This window comes from Leuresthes tenuis, unplaced genomic scaffold (assembly GCF_036924035.1).
Source record: "Leuresthes tenuis unplaced genomic scaffold, fLeuTen1.0.hap1 SCAF_2, whole genome shotgun sequence".
Taxonomy (NCBI): domain Eukaryota; kingdom Metazoa; phylum Chordata; class Actinopteri; order Atheriniformes; family Atherinopsidae; genus Leuresthes; species Leuresthes tenuis.
The window spans coordinates 20,352,091-20,370,851 of NW_027325356.1; the positions used below are offsets into that span (position 1 = coordinate 20,352,091).

Here is an 18,761-nt window from a genome sequence, read left to right on the forward strand (position 1 = left end):
CTTTCCACCAATCAGATCATACAACAAATACTTTGTCAGCAATTCACAACTGTAAATCTGCCCATGATAAAAAATATCTTTTATACATTTAAACATTGTTTGATGTTTGCTCCCAGTTACAAAATCCGCTGTGTCAGCCAGTAGTTACATTTACAGTAACATGACCTCTCATATGCAAACACGTCAGGCCTCATCCGGCACCTCCTCTGTCTTCACATCAGATTCAACACCCTGCTGTTTTTCTTCCAGCCATAATATCTCCCACTTCTTTTTGGAGTGCCAGTTACCAAGGTCTCAGTCTCTATCTCTTCATGCACTCATCTGTAGTTCAGGGTAATGATCCTATGCAGACCAAGGAGAAACAGCATGACATACACTCAAAAAAGCACTTGTCATAGAGAGCATTACATTTTATGTCGAGCTATCACCTGCGGTTGAGAACACAACCGTTCAAAGCAGATACTGTTGAAATTATGACATAGTGCAGTTTGCCTGCTGGCTCATCTGTTAGCTCTGGGGATATCTAAACAAACCCTGAGCATTGTTTTTCATTTTTTCTTTAAAAAGGAGAACAAATACAAATAGAAGTGTTACCTGCAGGTGCTGGTGTACTGCTGCCCTTTGTAAAAGTACCATTATTTTAACCAAGATAATGTATTTCTGGCAAGTAACAGAGGTTAAATATGAATTTTGAGAATTTGAACACTGTCATCATACAACTCAGCTCAAAAGGGATGGATGGATATATACAGCTGTGGAAAAGAAAGTACAGCTTCTTGCAGTTCTAAGGTTATTTGTATTGGGAAATATATAAAAATGTATCCGGTCCTTACCAGATCTTAAAATTAAGTAAATAAAACCTCAGATGAAAGAGAACGCATAAAATATCATACCGTTTCATGATTAATTTATTACAAATTAAGCAAAAATGCAGAAGCAGTGTGTATTGAAATGTATTGAATGATTTATTGAATTGTTGAACTACCTTTAGCGGCAGTAACTTCTTCTGTATGATGCTATCACGCTCTCTCGTGTTGTGGTGAGACTTCGTTGAACCTTCTTCACAGCATTTCTCCAGTTCACTGAGGTTTACAGAAATTCATTTGAGCACAGCTCTATTAAGGTCCTGCTACAGCATTCCAAACGGGTTGAGGTCTGGACTTTGACTTGATCTTTGCAACAACTCGATTCTTTGCTTTTTCAGTCATTCTGTTGTAGATTTGCTGCTGTGCATCGTCCTGTTGAATGACCTAGTTTCAGCCAAGCTTGAGTTGTCAAACAGATGGCCTTACATTTGACTCAAGAATACTTTGACTAACTGCACGATGTCCAGGTCCTGTGGCTGCAAAACCAGCCCTCCATCGCCGTGCTTGATGGTTGGTATGATGTGTTTGTGCTCATATGGTGTGTCCATGACCAAACATGATAATGTTCATTATGACCAAACTAGCTTTATAAACTTGAGCCATACTGCTATGTTCTTTTAAGAGAGAAGAGGTTATCGCATGCAATCTTCCAAACAAGCCGTATTGATTCAGTCTTTTTCTACTTGTACTGTCATGAACTTTAACATTTAACACGATAACTGAGGCCTGGAGAGTCTGAGATGTAGCTCTAGGTATTTTTTCAATTTCGGTTAGAATTTTATGGTCTGACTTTGGTATGATTTTGCTGAGATGTCTACTCTGGGAAGCTTGATAACTGTCTTGTATATTTACCACATCTGTGTATAAACAGTGGACTGTTACCAGATTGACAGACAGCAAATTTAAAAATAATTTCTAATGTCTTTCCTCCTTGGCATTGCTTAACCACTCACCTGAATGTCTTAGAATCAAAAGAGGGTGTTCTGTCTTGTGTGTTGACTCTCAAAGGGAAACGTATCGTATTATACACTATACACAATGACAATTATTTCTGTATATTTTGCACTATAATACATGAAGTGATTCTTAACCTGTTTAATTATGATACTTGTTCATATCAAATTTGATTAAAGTAGCTTTTACAAGATTGTTATTTTTACAATTTATTGTCATAGCATTTTTTAGAAATCCATTATGTCTTCTGGAGATTTAAATGCCTGTGGCTGATGAGTTACAAAGGTCAACATTTAATCTATCTGGCAAATAAATAGAAGGTTAGAAATGAATGGAACTTAAGAAATGGAAAGAAATGACAAGTTAAAGGACCACGGAGTAGATCCTGAATACTGGGTAAGTGTTCTCAGCTGTTCCAGTCAGCTACCATCATCATGTTGGTGTCTTGTATACGCAGTTTAATTATTATTATTACCTAATAATAAGTTTATCACACATTACAACTGAGTTATCCACCTACGGGGGAAGATCAGATCTTATTTGAGCTGTAGATAAGGTTTGTAGCTCATCTATAATAAGCTAAATACATTTTTGAGAAGAACAAATGTGAGGAAATGGGAGCTGGTGGTCAGCAGCTCACTTCCATTAGCTGTGCAGCAAACTGCTGAGTAGAAATGCAATAACCTGCAGGATTCTGTATCTGTGCTCTGCAAATTGTCCATTATAGTCCTTGTGCTTTAGTTTAGATGGAGTGGCATGTTTCAGTATGAGAGTCCACGAAAATGGCTCATGAAGAGCACTCTGAGTTCTACTTCAAAACAGGAGACGCTGATATTCCTTGCAAGCTCTAAAAAAAACACTTTTCTGAGAAACGGAAGATTGACAGACCTGTCATAGTCCTGACAAATCTCCCCCACTGCTATCAGAGCCTTTAGGTACTCGTTGGGCTGGTATGGGTTGATGTAATGCAATGAGCAGCTGTTCCTGGGGTCTCCGTTGGAGGCTGTGAAATCAATGGCCACCTGATGGAAAGAAAAGGAAAAGTGTGCAACACGTAAAATGGGACAAAGTCAGGTCTTTATTATGCAACCGAACTTCCTGCAAATACTTGGTTCTTATTAAATCACAAATCGTTATGAGCAGGGGAGCAGGAAATATGATTATATGATCATATGATCAAAGGTAAGAACTTGCATTTTTTTACACCCACATAGACTAAGAAGCTACAGCTCAACTGTATCTATCACAGCAGTTCGTCTTCTTATTATTCATTACTTCTGTAATCCAGCGTGAGACAGAGAATAAACACAACAGAGGGCACATCAAAGGGCACAGGTCAAAGAAAGTTTCTGCAAAAACATAACACATGCAAGACATACATTTATTCAGAGTGTTTCATGATTGCAAAATGTAGATCATTTGTAGAATTATTAGGTAATTCTCGCACCTAACTAATACAGTTACAGGGGTTCGATGATAGTGAAGTGTCACAATAAATACCATATGCTCGGTTTACCGTAAAATGAATTTGACATCCTCCCATGATGTAATCTAAGAAGGAGTACACTCTGTGGAGCTGCAGAAAAAAAAAGAGATATTTCTTTCAGGCAAAACCTCAAAAGTGATGCTTGGATCTGTGAGCAAATGCTCAGCTATGCTGACAGAAGCATCTGGTCATTAAAATGGAATTAAACCAAGAAATCTGTTGACTGTAAAGACTTTGATGTATCTTGCAAAAGCAGAGGAAGCACAGGCAAACAGGCATTTATTACCAAAATCAGTTCATATTGCTGAAAGAGGCTCATGTTTCTGGGTCCAGTTTTACAGTGAAAATTATGGTCGCAGGATGAAAAGAATCATTCACAGATTCAGCTTCTCTCAGTGTTGTATATTGTGTTGAATAAGACATTTTCATGCACTAGATTCCTACCTTGAGGTCAGTGAGAATGACAACTCCAGAGTTTTTATAGTTTCTCTTCTTCACTTTGTATTTGGGATTCACACAGTCCCATGACACCTTGAACAAAACAAGATAAAGACAAAAAGTAGGGGCAACAGCTTACTGCATCCCGATTATATAAAAGCAGGAAGGCATTTGTTTTCATGTCAGATTGATTTCAGCTAAATAAAATGAGAGGCATACTGGAAATTGATGACGCGGTTACACAGCCGCCTCTCCTCTGCTCTGTTCTGCCTTTAAATTCACTGACCTTATTTCCACTGGAAATTTTCTGCATTTCCCTGAAAGTGGCATAGAACTCGCCGATGAAATCGTGTTTCCCCCTCGAGTCATAATCCCACACGAGGCACTGTGGCACACACAGACAGCACTGCTTACTTCTTTGATATAGCTGTGTATCCACTATGAATACATTTAGTGTAAAGGCATTTATCCTCCAATGGTTTGTATAGTTGTGGGCAGCTGTCAAACATCTCTTACCTTGAGCTTCCGCTCTTCGTTACAGCTGCACAGAGAGATGAGTGACACTTTGAAGGGCTCCCACACTGGATTCAGGTTGTTTTTAATCACCTGTTGGATTAGGAGCATATTACATAGGAAGCCAAAAGACTTAAAAAATGTATAAATGGCTGTTGATGAAAGTAGAGAGGAAATGTGACAGCACCTCAGTTCTGTGGACAAGCTGTTCGGTTTCATCATCATTGATTCGAAATATTTCCAAAAATGGGTCTGACTTGCTGAAGAGATCCTGCAGATGCAGAGAAAATAAAACTAGTAACCCAGTCCACCCAATGTTAAACATCCCTGACATAACTGGTTTAAAAGATGAATGAGTGTAATGAATTACTTCAAGTACCTCTTCTATTATTTATCAATTTATTTAATTTTACTCTATTCTTTTTTTTTTTACCAATCAGAGATCAAGATCTATTCAGCATGGTCACCTCTAACACTGATCGACAGCAATAAGGGTTTCGTGTCTGCAACCAGTGGTAGAATATCTTTCCAGAATATTGAATTACATTTTTGTCATTAGAGGTACACTATTTTTCTTTCAAAGATACAGACAAGAAGGAACGAAAGCATGCCAATTTTCAAGGTACAGTTTGTACCGCACCAGGGTACAGTTGAACAATTCCTGCACCTTGATTTGTTGGACTGTATATTCTCAGTTTTCATGAGACTCTAACATTGAACTATGAATATTTCTTTTCTGTGTTCAGGTTACAGACTTTTCTTGTTTGTTTTACATTTTTAAAGATTACCTTCTTAAAATTGCAAGATGACATCTTCCTGAATGCTTTTCTGTTGTCAATATACATCTATCCTGATTATTTGTATGAAAAGAAACAAAAATATATGTAGCAGATTGCGAGGGGAGAGGAAATTGTCTTTTTACTTTCACTCTTCACTCACAGCCATCCTGAGAGATTTTTTTTTTATCATGCTTTCTTTCAACCAATACAACAGATTCACCAGAAAAGATTTTTTGTGTGTTCCTTGACTTCTCATGCAATCAAAATAACTCAGAAGGGATGATGTCCATTTACGTCATCACTGTAAGAAAATAAATACATTGCTTGAACGAAAATATGCTAAACATTTTGCATCCTCTGTGGTTATTTGTGGGGGCCTTAAATAGTCTCAAGTACAGGCGTCTGAGAGCAGAGGGCTACACTGATTACTCAGGACAATTGATTCTTCAGGGAGGAAAACAAATAATTACTGTTGTGTAAGTGTGTGTGTCGGCGCGTGAGTGTGTGGCTGCGATGCTTGGGTGGGTAAGGGGGCTTTTGTGCACAGGGGATGAGACAGTTAAGAATGCATTTCCCGCCACATTAGCCAGATAAGTCTCCTGAGGGGTGGGAGTGAAAAAAATCTAATAAATAATGAGCGATAGCATCCTCTCTTTGTTGCTGTATCAACCACTAGCCAGTGGCATTGGTTCCATAAACTAATGAGGCGCGCATGTCAACATTTAATCTCTGGCTAACAATGACATTCATGTTAATCATTACCAGATAACACAATCTATCATATTTCACAGTGAAAACCTGTGTTCACCAACATCTATTTCTGGTTATCAATTAAAGATAGGTTTATTGAATATTATTGTTATATATTTTTTTATTTGAGGACTTATCCTTTATCATAGGACTTTGGGGTATTTGTCCTGAACAGCGACTGTGTTTTTATTGGTTGTGTCCAGGAAACTTAACAACCTGGGCTGAATTTTTTTCTGATTTGAGTTGTTTTACATGGCTAAGATTCCCTCTCCTTTTGTCCCTGCTCTCAGTAGCTGTTGGCTTGGCTCCCTCGTGAAAATTCTTCCCTTCTTCTCCAAACAGAGAGTCCTCTGACAGCTGCCTACTGCAGGTGAGGTTATAACTACTCATAAGTACTTCACACTACCCCACTTCGAAAAAATCTGCTCTACCCCTTTAAATTCAAAAGCCAACTACATAATTTGACTTTTGCTGAGAAGATTCGTCATTAGATATGTGTCAACAGAAGAGAATACTTTGCCTAAATCAGAGACTGATTACTCTCAAACTCGTCTCTGTTGACTTTTAAATATTTGGAACTGTCTTATGTATCAAAATCACCACCGAAATTATATACTTGTTGCTTTTCTTGAAGTGAATGCACAGCGTGTCCAACTTGTCAAATTGCATCAAAATAAGTCTGTATGTTCATGTTTATATCCGCAGCCACCTATAGCCACCTTATAGAATAGGCCAATTAAACTGTTAAAATCAAAATTAAAACCCTGGATAATAATAGAATTAATTTAGATATTTACAGTACTCTTTCTGACGGTTTTAAGTCGCCTCTGTTAGCTCTTTATTTGGTTAAAAGAAAAACTAGTAAAACTAAGTATGTATTTGTGATTTGTCATCTGATACAAACTCCCCTTGTTTTGCATTAAAGTGTTGTAAAACCTGGGCTGACTTACCAAGCTGATAACCAGCACAGGAGTACTGCTAAGTGAAACCTCTTTTGGGTTAGTTGAACCAGATCACCCAAAGATACCCTGGAAATGTTGAATCTGCTTTGTAGTACTTGCTACTGGTTAGGTTTAGGAGAGCATAATAGTTAGACTTAAAGTAAACCCCTGTCCATGTCATTTTAGATGAAATATGATCATATTTTCACTTTTGGTTTCTCTCACTGTTTGCACATCTCAACTACTCAGTTAAAGGAGTAATATATACGACCTTAAAACTATTGCAGAAGCTCAGACTCAAAACAAACCTATTCTTACATTTTATTCACAATGCTATTCTTACATTTTAGGACATAATTTATTTTGGTTGCATATGTGAACAGCTGTTCACATGACCACCTGAGGTTGTGTATTCTTGAAACATAAACATAGGTTGTAATTTGTGACATAATTTTTTGTTTGATGAAATGGAAGACAATAAAAAAAATGCATTCTCCTGGAGTAAACGTGAAGGACATCTTGCCATTTCTTCCTCTCCATTCCCTTGTTTTCTGTCTACTTCCTCACTGTCCTATCTACTAAAATGAATGCATTGCTTTAACATCAATCCTTCATATCCCATTCCAAACTGACAGAGCACATGAAGCAAAGGAAAAATTAATTCTATCAACTCAATGGTGACAGCAAACACAGCGGCAAACATCCATCACTGTTGTTAACTCATTTGCACAGCTCAGTGATAACGAATATTCCGCAGCAATATAACATAGGATGGGTTATTTTCAGTTATTTTGCTAAGAAAGAGTAAAATCTTGTGTCTCTCTGTCTAAATGGCATATTGTTACACACCACTGCCTCTCAAGACAAAGATTTATTTGAATGGGCAGAAACTTCACCAGCAATCAGTTCAGTTCAAGCTAGCGGGTAGATTGTCCTGGAATTAAACAGAAGCTCGAAATTACCAGCAGCAGCCTGGATATCCTCAGTATAACAACTTTCCAAACAGGCAAAGATGAATTTCACAACAAGGATTTTTATTTATAGATTTCATTTATCATTGCCCTCATGTACGAGTTTGGTTCAATTTCACTGGCAGAGTTGCTGTAAATTTCAAACTGCAGTTTCAAAGCTAAATACAAATTCAGTCGATACCATTAGGAATCAAGGTCAAACCGGGAGTCCGGACTCCTGAGGCTTGTTCCTGAGAACATAGTGTGACTTCAGATCATCAGAATTGTAAGTGGATGTAAGCTCCCGCTGTCTTTTTGATTGAAATAAGCCCTCGGCTAAGTTTGAACATGTGAGCGCAGGAGCAGCTGAGGTCAGTGACATCCTGCCTTAAAGCAGAAGCAGTAACATGCATTTATCTTCTGACATTATGTGCTCTATTGCAAAGTAATTTACATGTAAGATCGTTGCGTTTACAAATGTCTATTTTACATAACATGCATAATGGTGGTGTTAGAATCACATTATCAGTCAGCATGTAGGTGAACAACTAGAGTTTCTCTCACCTTATCATCAAGCTTCTTGGCACAAAAGGAGAGCTCCACATATCCATTATTGCCAGAAATCTCCTCAGCGTGCACCTGTAAGGAAGCAGGATTTGTTAGTAATATTTTGGTGTTATGATTAATATATCAGTGATGTGATGTTTATTTTAGACTGGAGATAAAAGTTTTAAATCTTAGAAAACTCATGCTGTGACGTAAACTCTACTCTAAAAATGTTACTGCTCGATGAAGAACAAAGACTAACATGATATGCGAGCATTTGAAACAAAATGTGTAAATAATTTGTTAGAATTCTTTCATTTCAGAAATTACAACAGTGAAACACAGTTCTATATCCAATATATTTTTCTATAAGTGCACTTGAGCTGTTCTCTTCTATTGCACCTGTTTGCTTTTGGTTCAAAAGTGCAGATGAATGAATGGATTGACTGTGAAGCTTTTTAGGTAAAAGCTCATAAATGCTCTCTAAATGGGCTCCATAATGGCCGGCTTTCGTGAAGATAAAAGAAATCTATACAGAAATTGCATTACAAACTTGAATTTAAAACTTTATTTATACTACAGGAGCTGCATTTCATGGAGATCTAATACAGCTGTATCATACTGTAAAACCCAACTCAAAGAGCCTCTGTATTTCTTTTGTATATCTTTTGAAAAACTATCTCATTATTAATACACCTGTCTACCAGGACTGCATTCTTAAATAAATACTTACACATAATTTGATCTTTCTATAGAAGAAAGGAACTCCTACTTTTGCACAGTTATGGGTATGAGGTATTTTTCATGAAGAGGCGTTTACTTAGCACAGGATTATTGGACACATAAAACCAAAAAGGTGAGAGAGCCATTAGCTGGAAACTGGAGGCCACCTCTAACACGGTTTACTGTGTCATATTGTGGATTTAACTTTTTTTCTACATAGAAAAGTCACAACAGTAAAGTTGTGCAACAGCCCCATGTCTGAATAGTTCCTGTTTTGTTTGTTTAAAAAGAAAAAGTTCAGGTTGAAGCTTTTAAGAGTCACTAAACTGTTTCTGCTGTCTACCATTCACACTCACACAAAACTAGTTGACTCTGCTCGTTTCTGGGAGACTGATGGAAACCTTACATCAAACTGCTGGAACTGTGGCTGTGAAAAGCAAGCATGACCACGGCTAGAAAAAGCTTGACAGTGATGACTGGCAAAGTAGGAAACTTTTCCGTTTTATCAGACAGCTTGCCTTGACAAGCATTAAGAGAAGGTGAAAACCATTGTAAAAGTTGAAGACAAAGGGTGTGTGTGTGTGTGTGTGTGTGTGTGTGTGTGTTTGAATGCTCATAAAAGTGAGGTTATGCCTGTGTTTGTGATAAGGCCTGGGATTAGGTTTCGACTTGTCGTGATTGAGGATATGGTTGTCACTGTGAGGCAGAGATGCAGTGCTAGTTGAAAGGGATATGTGCTTGCTGTTGGACTGAAAGCATCTAAATATGACTTTTTTGTTTGTTTGGGAAGGTCTACTGATTCTTATCAACACGTCTCATCAGCAGGGGATCTGACACATTTCTCCCAGAAGCATAAAGTGCTTAAAGATAGCTGACACAGGCATGAAAATATGTCTTTCCTTTTGAAAACACAATTCACTTAAATCTGAGGACAGGCACCAGTGATTTACAATGTATAAGGACGCAATCAGAAGGCAATATTGTAATTATATAAAGGTGATATGACGATTGTATTGTTTGCTATTTTCCTGTTTTCATGAAATTTTGCTCTGTTTGGTGTCTTGCTCCTCCTCAGTGTCAGCATAGGAAAATGTACTGTATATAACCCGTATTACAGCTTTTCTCAATTTCTTACAGACACCATACCCTAAACTGTAAAACATTCTCCTGTTTTGACAAAATATTCTAACTTGTTGGGCTCTCTGTGCGGATTTACAAAGAACTAGCAGTCAGTATTGTTCACTCAGTTCAGCAAAGCTTGAACCCGGTTAGCACACAATTATCCAAGTGGAAACACCACACACAAATCGGAACCTTCAGAAGACAGATAACTTGGGTCGGTTAACTCGGAACAAGACACACAGAGAAAGAGGTTGAAGGAGGAAGAGGAAAAAGAGGAGAAGGAATGGTGAAAAAGGAAAGGCCAAAGAGGCCAGACCCAGACAAAAAATGGGATGCTATATCAGGATAATATTCATATTATGTTATTTGATTAATATAATTATACATATTTACAGTATACGGAAATTGATGGTGGAATACATTAAAGAATGGAACTGTGAAGCCTTTGTTGCATCTTTTTCTTGTGTTCGTCATTCAAATATTTTTTTAATGCAACCGAACCGTAAACAATATTTGACAATGCCGGTTCGCCAGTTTTTAAAATAGTGTTTCGAAATAATCTCACAAGCATGTAAGACAATGTTATAGTGCAAATTTCTATTATGTCTGAAGGCAAACTTTGTCTTTTTTCAGCAACATTGTGAGTTTTTAAGTGTTTGCAGTTATGGAGTTATGTGTAAAGTTTTGGGAAATGGACACCTCATTTTAAGAAATCCATTTTAGCGATGTAGAAAACTGTAATCTATCATCCCAATGTGTGTCCCGGTTGGTGGTGTGAGAGGAAGGTGCTGCTCCCACTGGTTCCCACTCTCCTATCTAAAGAATTAATAAATCACCTGTCAGACATGATTATCCCAAACATCCATCACAGATGTTTATGAACCCTCCTCAACCTTAGAATGATCACTTTTTTAAGTTCCTCAAGTGAGTCCTTTGCACATTCAGGAGTACATCAAAAACCAAGAAATTTTCTTATTTTTTTACATAATTTGATAATATCAAATTGTAGCTTACAGCACAATTAAAAAAAACATCTAACAACATATCTTTCCTCTTTATATCCTCTACATTGCCTGAGGTGGAATCCAAATTGTCAAATACACCCAGTAATTATCTACTGCCTATTACATGCTGCTTTAATGTGACAGATCCTTTCTACTTTATATAATTTATTAGTCCTGAAGGAAATTTAGGCATCCAGAGGCTCGTAAAATGTGAGACTAGAACACAAAATACCATCAACACAAACATTCGGTGAACCGATGTAAAAGAAGGGTTGTGAGAAAGTGCAAAAGAGAAGCGAAAGTCTAACCATACTCACTAAAGAGAGCTAGACTCTAAAAGGCTGTGTGCATGGTACGCTACATGAAGTGGGTATGGGTAAGTCTAAATGTAGGCAGTGCAAAGTGTGGTTACTGCTGAATTATCCCTATTTGTTTAGATGAAATGAGCAGAAAATCCCCCTTAAATCGTAAATCTGAAGACATTCAAGAGCTCTTTTGTATTGGCTCAGGTTTAAATAAAAGGCTGTCTCTGGCAAAGGATAAGTTGATTGAGATTTAAAGTCGCTGAGCTTGCTCATCAAACTTTTCTCACAAATCAACAAAGTGTGGACAGCAGTTTAGGAGAAGCTTCTCACTCATATGTAAGATTCGAGGCTCTTCACTGAGAACAGATATGCAAGAACATATTTACTGCATGTGATAATTCAATATAATTGGCTGTCAGACAACCAGAGGCCTCCCAGTATCTTATTTACAATAGATACATAAGAAGAGGTTGAGACTCTCCTGTGCAGTTCCAAACAAGGTAGAGTAGAGTGTATGATTAAGCTTGTCATGTTTTTATATGACTGAGAAGGTTAATGAACCAGCAGGGCCTCTCTTCCACATCTGAGACATGATTCCTTAAATATGTATAATTTCTTAAAGATGTTCTTGCTCTATGCTGTATGTAACTAAAAATGAACACAGCCATATACAACTCCAATTCCTTAAAAGGTTGGGCTGCTGTTTCACATGTAAATAAGGACAGGACACAATGATTTCTGAATTTCTGAAAGAAAACATCAAATGTTGAAAATGACATGACATTTTACTATCTAATGGAAAATATTAGCTCATCTTGCACTTGGTGGCAGCAAAAAGTCTAAAAAAAAAAAACATTGAGCAACAAAAGGCTGGAAAATAAACAGATGGAGAAAAAACATTAGAACAAATTATATTATTTGGCAACCAGTCTATAACATTACTGGGTATAGAAATAGTATCTTAAAGAGACAGAGTCTCTCAAAAGTAAAGCTTTAGCGAGCAAAGATCCAAAGACTCTGGAGACATCTCTGCCCGTAAGGGACACTGTCTAAAATCAATAATGGAAGCCCATCTTCAGGCTCCCAGGCAGGACTGCATTAAAAGCAGGCCTGATTCTGAAATCACTACATGGGCTCATTGTATGTGGGCACAGTTTGCTCTGTCATCCACAAATCTAAGTTAAAACCCAATTATGTAAAGACAGAGAACATGATCCAGAAATGCCACGGTTCTCTCTGAGCCACAGATCATTTCAAGAAGATAAAGTGTGGAAACAAAAATTGTTTGTTCTGTGTTTCAGACTGTTTAACTGTATCAAATGAAGGAGGTAAACTATGCAGTGGTTAACATGGCCTTGTCCCAACTTTTTTGAGACGTGTTGCTGCCATCGATTCTAAGGTAAGGTAATAGTATTCATATTGGTTTCATATATTGTTTAATTTATAATATAAGAATTTCATATAGTTTAATATTCATGGTTCATGACATTTATAAGTCATTGCATTTTGTTTTTATTTACAATTTAGACAGAATTCAAATTTATTTGAATTAGGTTTTTAGAAAATAGCCAGAATGTTATTACTTTTATGAAATATTCATACAAAAAAGTCCTCATCTTCATCTGAAAATGTTATAACCAAGAAAAACTGAGAGAGCACAAAGACACACTCTGCACACACTGAGAAACCGCTTAAGTCACTTATGGTGCCTGACTACTAACTGTTGTTGTACTGAACAAAAAAGGAATCTCAGATGCATACAGTATACTAAAGCGATAAGGTCACAAGTACAATGTAAAAACCTACTGTGATGGTGGATTTGCCAGCATATTTGCCATACTTCAGCAACAAAGGCTTCACCATCTTCTTCTGGGCCACAATCTGCAAGATTGAGAAAGATAGATGTTGGCCTTAAGCCTTCTGCAGTAAAGAGGACTATACAGAGATCTGAGTCATCAACAGCAGAGGTAATTATCAATCACTTACTCTGCCAGTCTGAGCAGCAAATATGCAGCATCAGGTAGTTTATTTCCAACACCACAAACAACGATAGGCGCTCCTGAATGGTTTTTTTTAACAACACAATCTTATGGGACAACGTGAACTACATACCTTGATCCACAGTGCAAAATGTTCCTGTTTTACTATAAAGACTAAGAAATTGTACAATCACTGTGTTTCCTACACAGATACAGCTTTAGTTTGTTTCATCAGCCAACTGACATCCTATACCTCCGGATGAGCTCCCACAAGACGACAAACACTGTCCATGTCGTGATAGTGTTTACTTGGCCACAAACGTTAATAAGGAGAGAGGTCGAAGGGAATGCACTCATCCATGGGCCCTTGCGACGCCGTGAATACCTTTGTGCAGTAGATGGCTGATTGTATTTTATTCTGATCATTCCGGTTTTAGAAAACAAAAGTGACAAAACTGAAATAGCCCACCTTAGATATATTTTTGGAAAACTAGCAAAAAATGTTCTAGCAAAAGAGTAACATGTTCCTACCTGGCCAAGTGTGCACTCTATGCCTCCCAGAAAGTCATCATCTCGGGTCCCGATGCTGTGAGTGCCATGGATGTCGTAGACTTCAAAGCGCAGCTTCTGCACCTCCTCAAAGTAGTAATCCACAGAGAAAACCTTCCCAAAGACTGGATGCAAGTTACTCTTGATCACTTCCGTCCTGTCCAGCTGAGAGGGAACACGCTCAATAAGACTCTGAACCTTCACACACTACCAGCAAACACACACATGCTGAGATTCGGTATTATAGTCATTATATTGTCATCAAAGCAGTAGTTGACTGTAAGGAAATTAAACCAATTTTAAACCAATTTCCCAGACTGTAAAGCCGCAAATATAACTTGCAGCATATTTATCTTCCTACTTCTTTTGAGGAATACCAGCATATATAGGAGAGCAAATGTCATTATGTTCTGTCCACGGGATGACATGAGAAATGATTGGAGGGCTCTTGCATTTAATCTGAGTGTGGAGAAACCATCCATGCTCATCTCTGACTGCCTGATGAGGGAAAGCTGAGCTCTCTGAGGACCCATCTGCCCGTGATGTTGGATTTAGCTCTCACACAGCTCCATGAACGTTTCTACACTGCCCAATTTGTCCAAAGGACAAATCTTCATTGCACAGAATATTTAAGTCTGCAGGACTTTTCATCTTAAAATAATGGCAAAAAAAAGGTAAATACATAAAAGATGTTGAGGCGTTTGCTGCGTATTTGCTATGAAAATCTAAAACTGCAACAGAAGGGAAAAGACTCAAAAAGAGACCTTATTAGCAGCTCACCTGCAAATGAGAGGCAGAAAGCATTCTGAGTGGTCATCCAAAATGTTGCTTTATTGTCTGTCAGAAATATCAGAGTCATCTTTTCATTGTCAGTGGTGCAGGCTCCAAACACTGTGTCATCATGACTTTAATATTTGGTTACAGCGCTCTCTTTGCCTCTCTTTTCTTGCTTTTGGTAGAGATAAAGGACTGAGTTTCAGTGTCCATCCTCCTAACAGCAGCCAAGAATTTATCTTAATTATTTTAAACTCCTTTGGAGGAATGAATACCATTTTTTCAAATAGTTTTCCCTCACTTGGATTTTTGAAGATGGAGGTTGAAAAGCACTGCTTAACACATCAATCCAAGGATCTGAGGACAGCTCCAGAGGCAGAGGTACAAATTTAAGGCATCCTCCCTACATCACTTTCCAATAAAACACTTAATATTTCCCCCCAGAAACCACTGAAGACTTTTATCAGTATCATCTTAAATGGGATACTGACATTGTTAACGTAACTGTAGGAGTATTATTCTTGCACTGCAATACTGCTCATTCCTTGAAGACTCACTTAACCTTCCCAGTTCATATCATGGATTTTAAGGAAAGAATTCATGTCAAAACTTGGATTTAGTTTAAAGATAATTTAATTGTTTTATATATTGGAAATAAACAAGATTAAAAAAGGAAAAAAGAAGTTTCAAGGAATTCTAACTAATCCTTGGGAGAATGTAGTATAAACACCTCTAAAAATGGGTTTTTCTAAATCTATATTAAGCAGGATATATATTAGTTTCTTTTTAAGTGCAACATAATTTTCATATTTGATAGAATTATATCAATATTGATACTACATCTAAATATTGGTTATAAGAAAGTGAAACCCATTGGAGACATTTATTCTTGAACTTGAGGATTCTTCATTTGAGCAGGTTCACTGTTCACTGTTAATAATTGAATAATGAAGTATATTCAGCAGCAAATTGTGCCTCATTCTTATGAATATAAGAGCAAAAAATAACCCAGACCAGAAATATTGATGAGGCTTGCAAAGAAATTAAATTAAACAATAGGAGCACAGATTTAGGATTTACCAAGGTCTCTTCAACCTTGTAGGATAATTCAAGTGAGTCTGTCAAAGAAAATGCATGACATAGCTGGGAGTGTGAGGTGAGTTTTCACGTTGGACACAATGAATGATGGGTGCTTTTAGAATGTCAATGTGTACAAAAAACAAATACATAACTATATTTCCTATTAACATCACCTTTGTTAAGACTGATCAATCGCACTTGGATTTAGTAAAAGGTTATTTTTCAAACAAATGCCCTTTCTTTCAACATCAGCATTTTCACTCATTTCTTTTATTTCATTTAATCATGTTTGGTGGTGCAGTGGTTAGCCTCTGTTTGAATATCGGCCGGGGCTTAAGAGAGTGTGGGTGGGCTCATGATGGACAGAAGACCCGTCCAGTGTGTCCTGCCTCTTGCCTAATCAAAACCGACCCTGAGCAGGATGAAACAGGTAATGGATGGATGGATCTATTGCGCACATCTTCCATTGTGGCATTAAAATAACGAGGTTTCATTTTTCACTGTAGGATGATGGTAATGACTCACAATAACTGTATCTACTTGTGCTGAGCCTTCCCTCTAAGGAGACCAAAACAACAAAATGCCTCCCACTTGCATGGAAGCATCTGCACATGCTCTGTTCATGTAACCTCTCGGTAATCATACAGTACAGCTAGAAACACATTCCGCTGTCTTTGTTTATTGTGTTTCAGTGGTTTTTGTGGGGTTTTTTGTTCTCGTTTTACACTGTTGCCAGTTTCCATGCTGAGGAGGGGTGTCGGCTCAAAACATCTGTGCACAAAAAGATCTGATTGAAGCGATGCCCTGCTCCTGATTTTTTCCATTTTGTCTTTTTGAACATCGATTGTTATTCTGCTGATGACTAGAAAACATGTTAAATGGTTACTTATCATTTTCCTCTATCATCTATGTTTCTATTTTCCTTATTGTGTTGTCATTTAGTGCTGGATTAGGAAATTATACTACATTTGTTGCTCAATGTGTGTTATTATGGATTTTGCAACATTGTCTGCTTGAACTAAAAAGTGAATAGTTCATGGATAAGGTTGCCAGACTTTGATCTGTATCACAGTACATGATAAATATCAGACTACACAGGCAAACTCTGCAAAGAAAGAAATGAACAACCACCGTCATTTACCCAGTGTTCTCTTTCTAGTCTTTTCCTGCCATCTATCTCGCTCTTTGTGCCATCTGGATGGACAGATTTGGGATGAGTCTGTTTGTTGATAAAAGCTAATCAGAGCTACATAGCAGAGGTTGTGCTGAAGTCTGTGATGCCTGCTTTATGTGAGTGTGGGGGCAGGATTGTAAAGATATCCCTGACATGGGAGATATGATTTTATAATCAGCTCCTGCAGGTAGGTCCAGCATTATTTGTGTAGCCTTGCCATGAGAAGCACATGTAGCTCATAAAATATCAACAGAAACATCAGGTTTGGATGAACTCATCATCACACAGGCGAGTAGAGAACACTTTTATGTAAGACAGAAGTCTGTGGCAGCAGAAAGATCTCATGTCATCTCCACCTAATTTCTGGATTTTTCTTATCTGTCCTAATGAAATAAAAGTGCACTTGCAAGACACGAGGGCCATACAGCATGAGCTCAGAGAAGAGAAAGAGGCTGATATGATGGTGATATGAGTGGGCTCTGCTTCTTACTCAGTTATTGACGTAAGTAAACAATTTGCACAGCAGTGGTGCCTCCCAGTTGTGAGGGATTTGACAGGAGAGTTGGGCAACTAGAGTACACTGTCAGGACTGTCAAGATTTAGATAGATAGATAGATAGATAGATAGATAGATAGATAGATAGATAGATAGATAGATAGATAGATAGATAGATAGATAGATAGATAGATAGATAGATAGATAGATAGATAGATAGATAGATAGATAGATAGATAGATAGATAGATAGATAGATAGATAGATAGATAGATAGATAGATAGATAGATAGATAGATAGATAGATAGATAGATAGATAGATAGATAGATAGATAGATAGATAGATAGAGCTGTTCTGCGCAAATGTAACACTGACTATTTGAGCTATTTCATATGAATTTGCGTCACTAAGTGAGGCTAAAAATAGCCCCTCGTACACTGATGCTACAGTGAACCCAGGTCAGTCATCTCATGTTACAAATCCTACCATATCAAAAAGAAAGAGAGCTGCCCAGTACCATCAGCCAATCATTTTCATCATCCCTGCCTATAAATAGTACCTCAACATTTCCCCATTCATATTGCACAAACATTGCAGCAAGCATTTCCGAGACATTACTTCCATGCGGAAGATATCTGGGATAGGTGCAGTTAATTGGTATCTCCCATTTCCCTGTGAAAAAATGACATGTTTTTTTGTTGGAAGAAGAACTTCAAGGGGAGACATCTATATAATTAGATATCCTCTGCCATATTTTAACACAACGGCGACTTAGTGGAGATCTGAGCTTTTGGCCTCCCCTCATGAACTAAGTTACTTAATTAACATGGAAATGAGAGACCTGGAGCCCAAACTTCAAATCAGCTTAGGAACAAAATAAGACAGGCAAATGTGAAATATACCTGCTGCAACTCGAAGAGGGCAGAAAACACAATCTGTTTTTATATAATTGAATTGTGGAGACAGTGTTGACTGCTAATACTGGCCTCATTTCACAGCTGTAAGCCATGATATTTATCACAAGAGAAAGAAAAAAAGCAGCTGCAGGATCACCAGACAATTAACAGATTGATTTGCCTGGTTGATCTTGTATGACTTCACAGACTTTGGAATAACTGGAGTGAGATAGAAATATCAACCCATTGTATATTATATCATAACTCAGCAGTGTTGCCTCTTTGAAGCTGAACCTGTTCACATTTACTTTATTTACTGTGCAGTGAGGGAGAGTTCAGCACCTGTTCTTGTATATATGTGTCTAAATTTCTAACTACTGATAAAACATGTTCAGATTCTGATTATTCTTTTATAAAGGAAGCAATGTGATTGAAA

General features: G+C 37.5%; 1 protein-coding gene across 2 annotated transcripts in view; it reads right to left on the reverse strand.

Moving 5' to 3' along the window:
• cpne7 (copine VII) overlaps positions 1-18,761 on the reverse strand; it is a 34,632-nt gene that overhangs the window by 14,152 nt on the left and 1,719 nt on the right. For both annotated transcript variants that reach the window (XM_072380574.1, XM_072380573.1), the window contains 9 exons: positions 13,888-14,070; positions 13,184-13,258; positions 8,242-8,316; positions 4,445-4,528; positions 4,261-4,350; positions 4,031-4,129; positions 3,751-3,837; positions 3,337-3,396; positions 2,709-2,842 (listed from right to left, as the gene is read on the reverse strand). In XM_072380574.1, the coding sequence (XP_072236675.1) occupies positions 2,709-2,842; positions 3,337-3,396; positions 3,751-3,837; positions 4,031-4,129; positions 4,261-4,350; positions 4,445-4,528; positions 8,242-8,316; positions 13,184-13,258; positions 13,888-14,070 (887 nt within the window). The remainder of the gene's footprint in view (positions 1-2,708; positions 2,843-3,336; positions 3,397-3,750; positions 3,838-4,030; positions 4,130-4,260; positions 4,351-4,444; positions 4,529-8,241; positions 8,317-13,183; positions 13,259-13,887; positions 14,071-18,761) is intronic.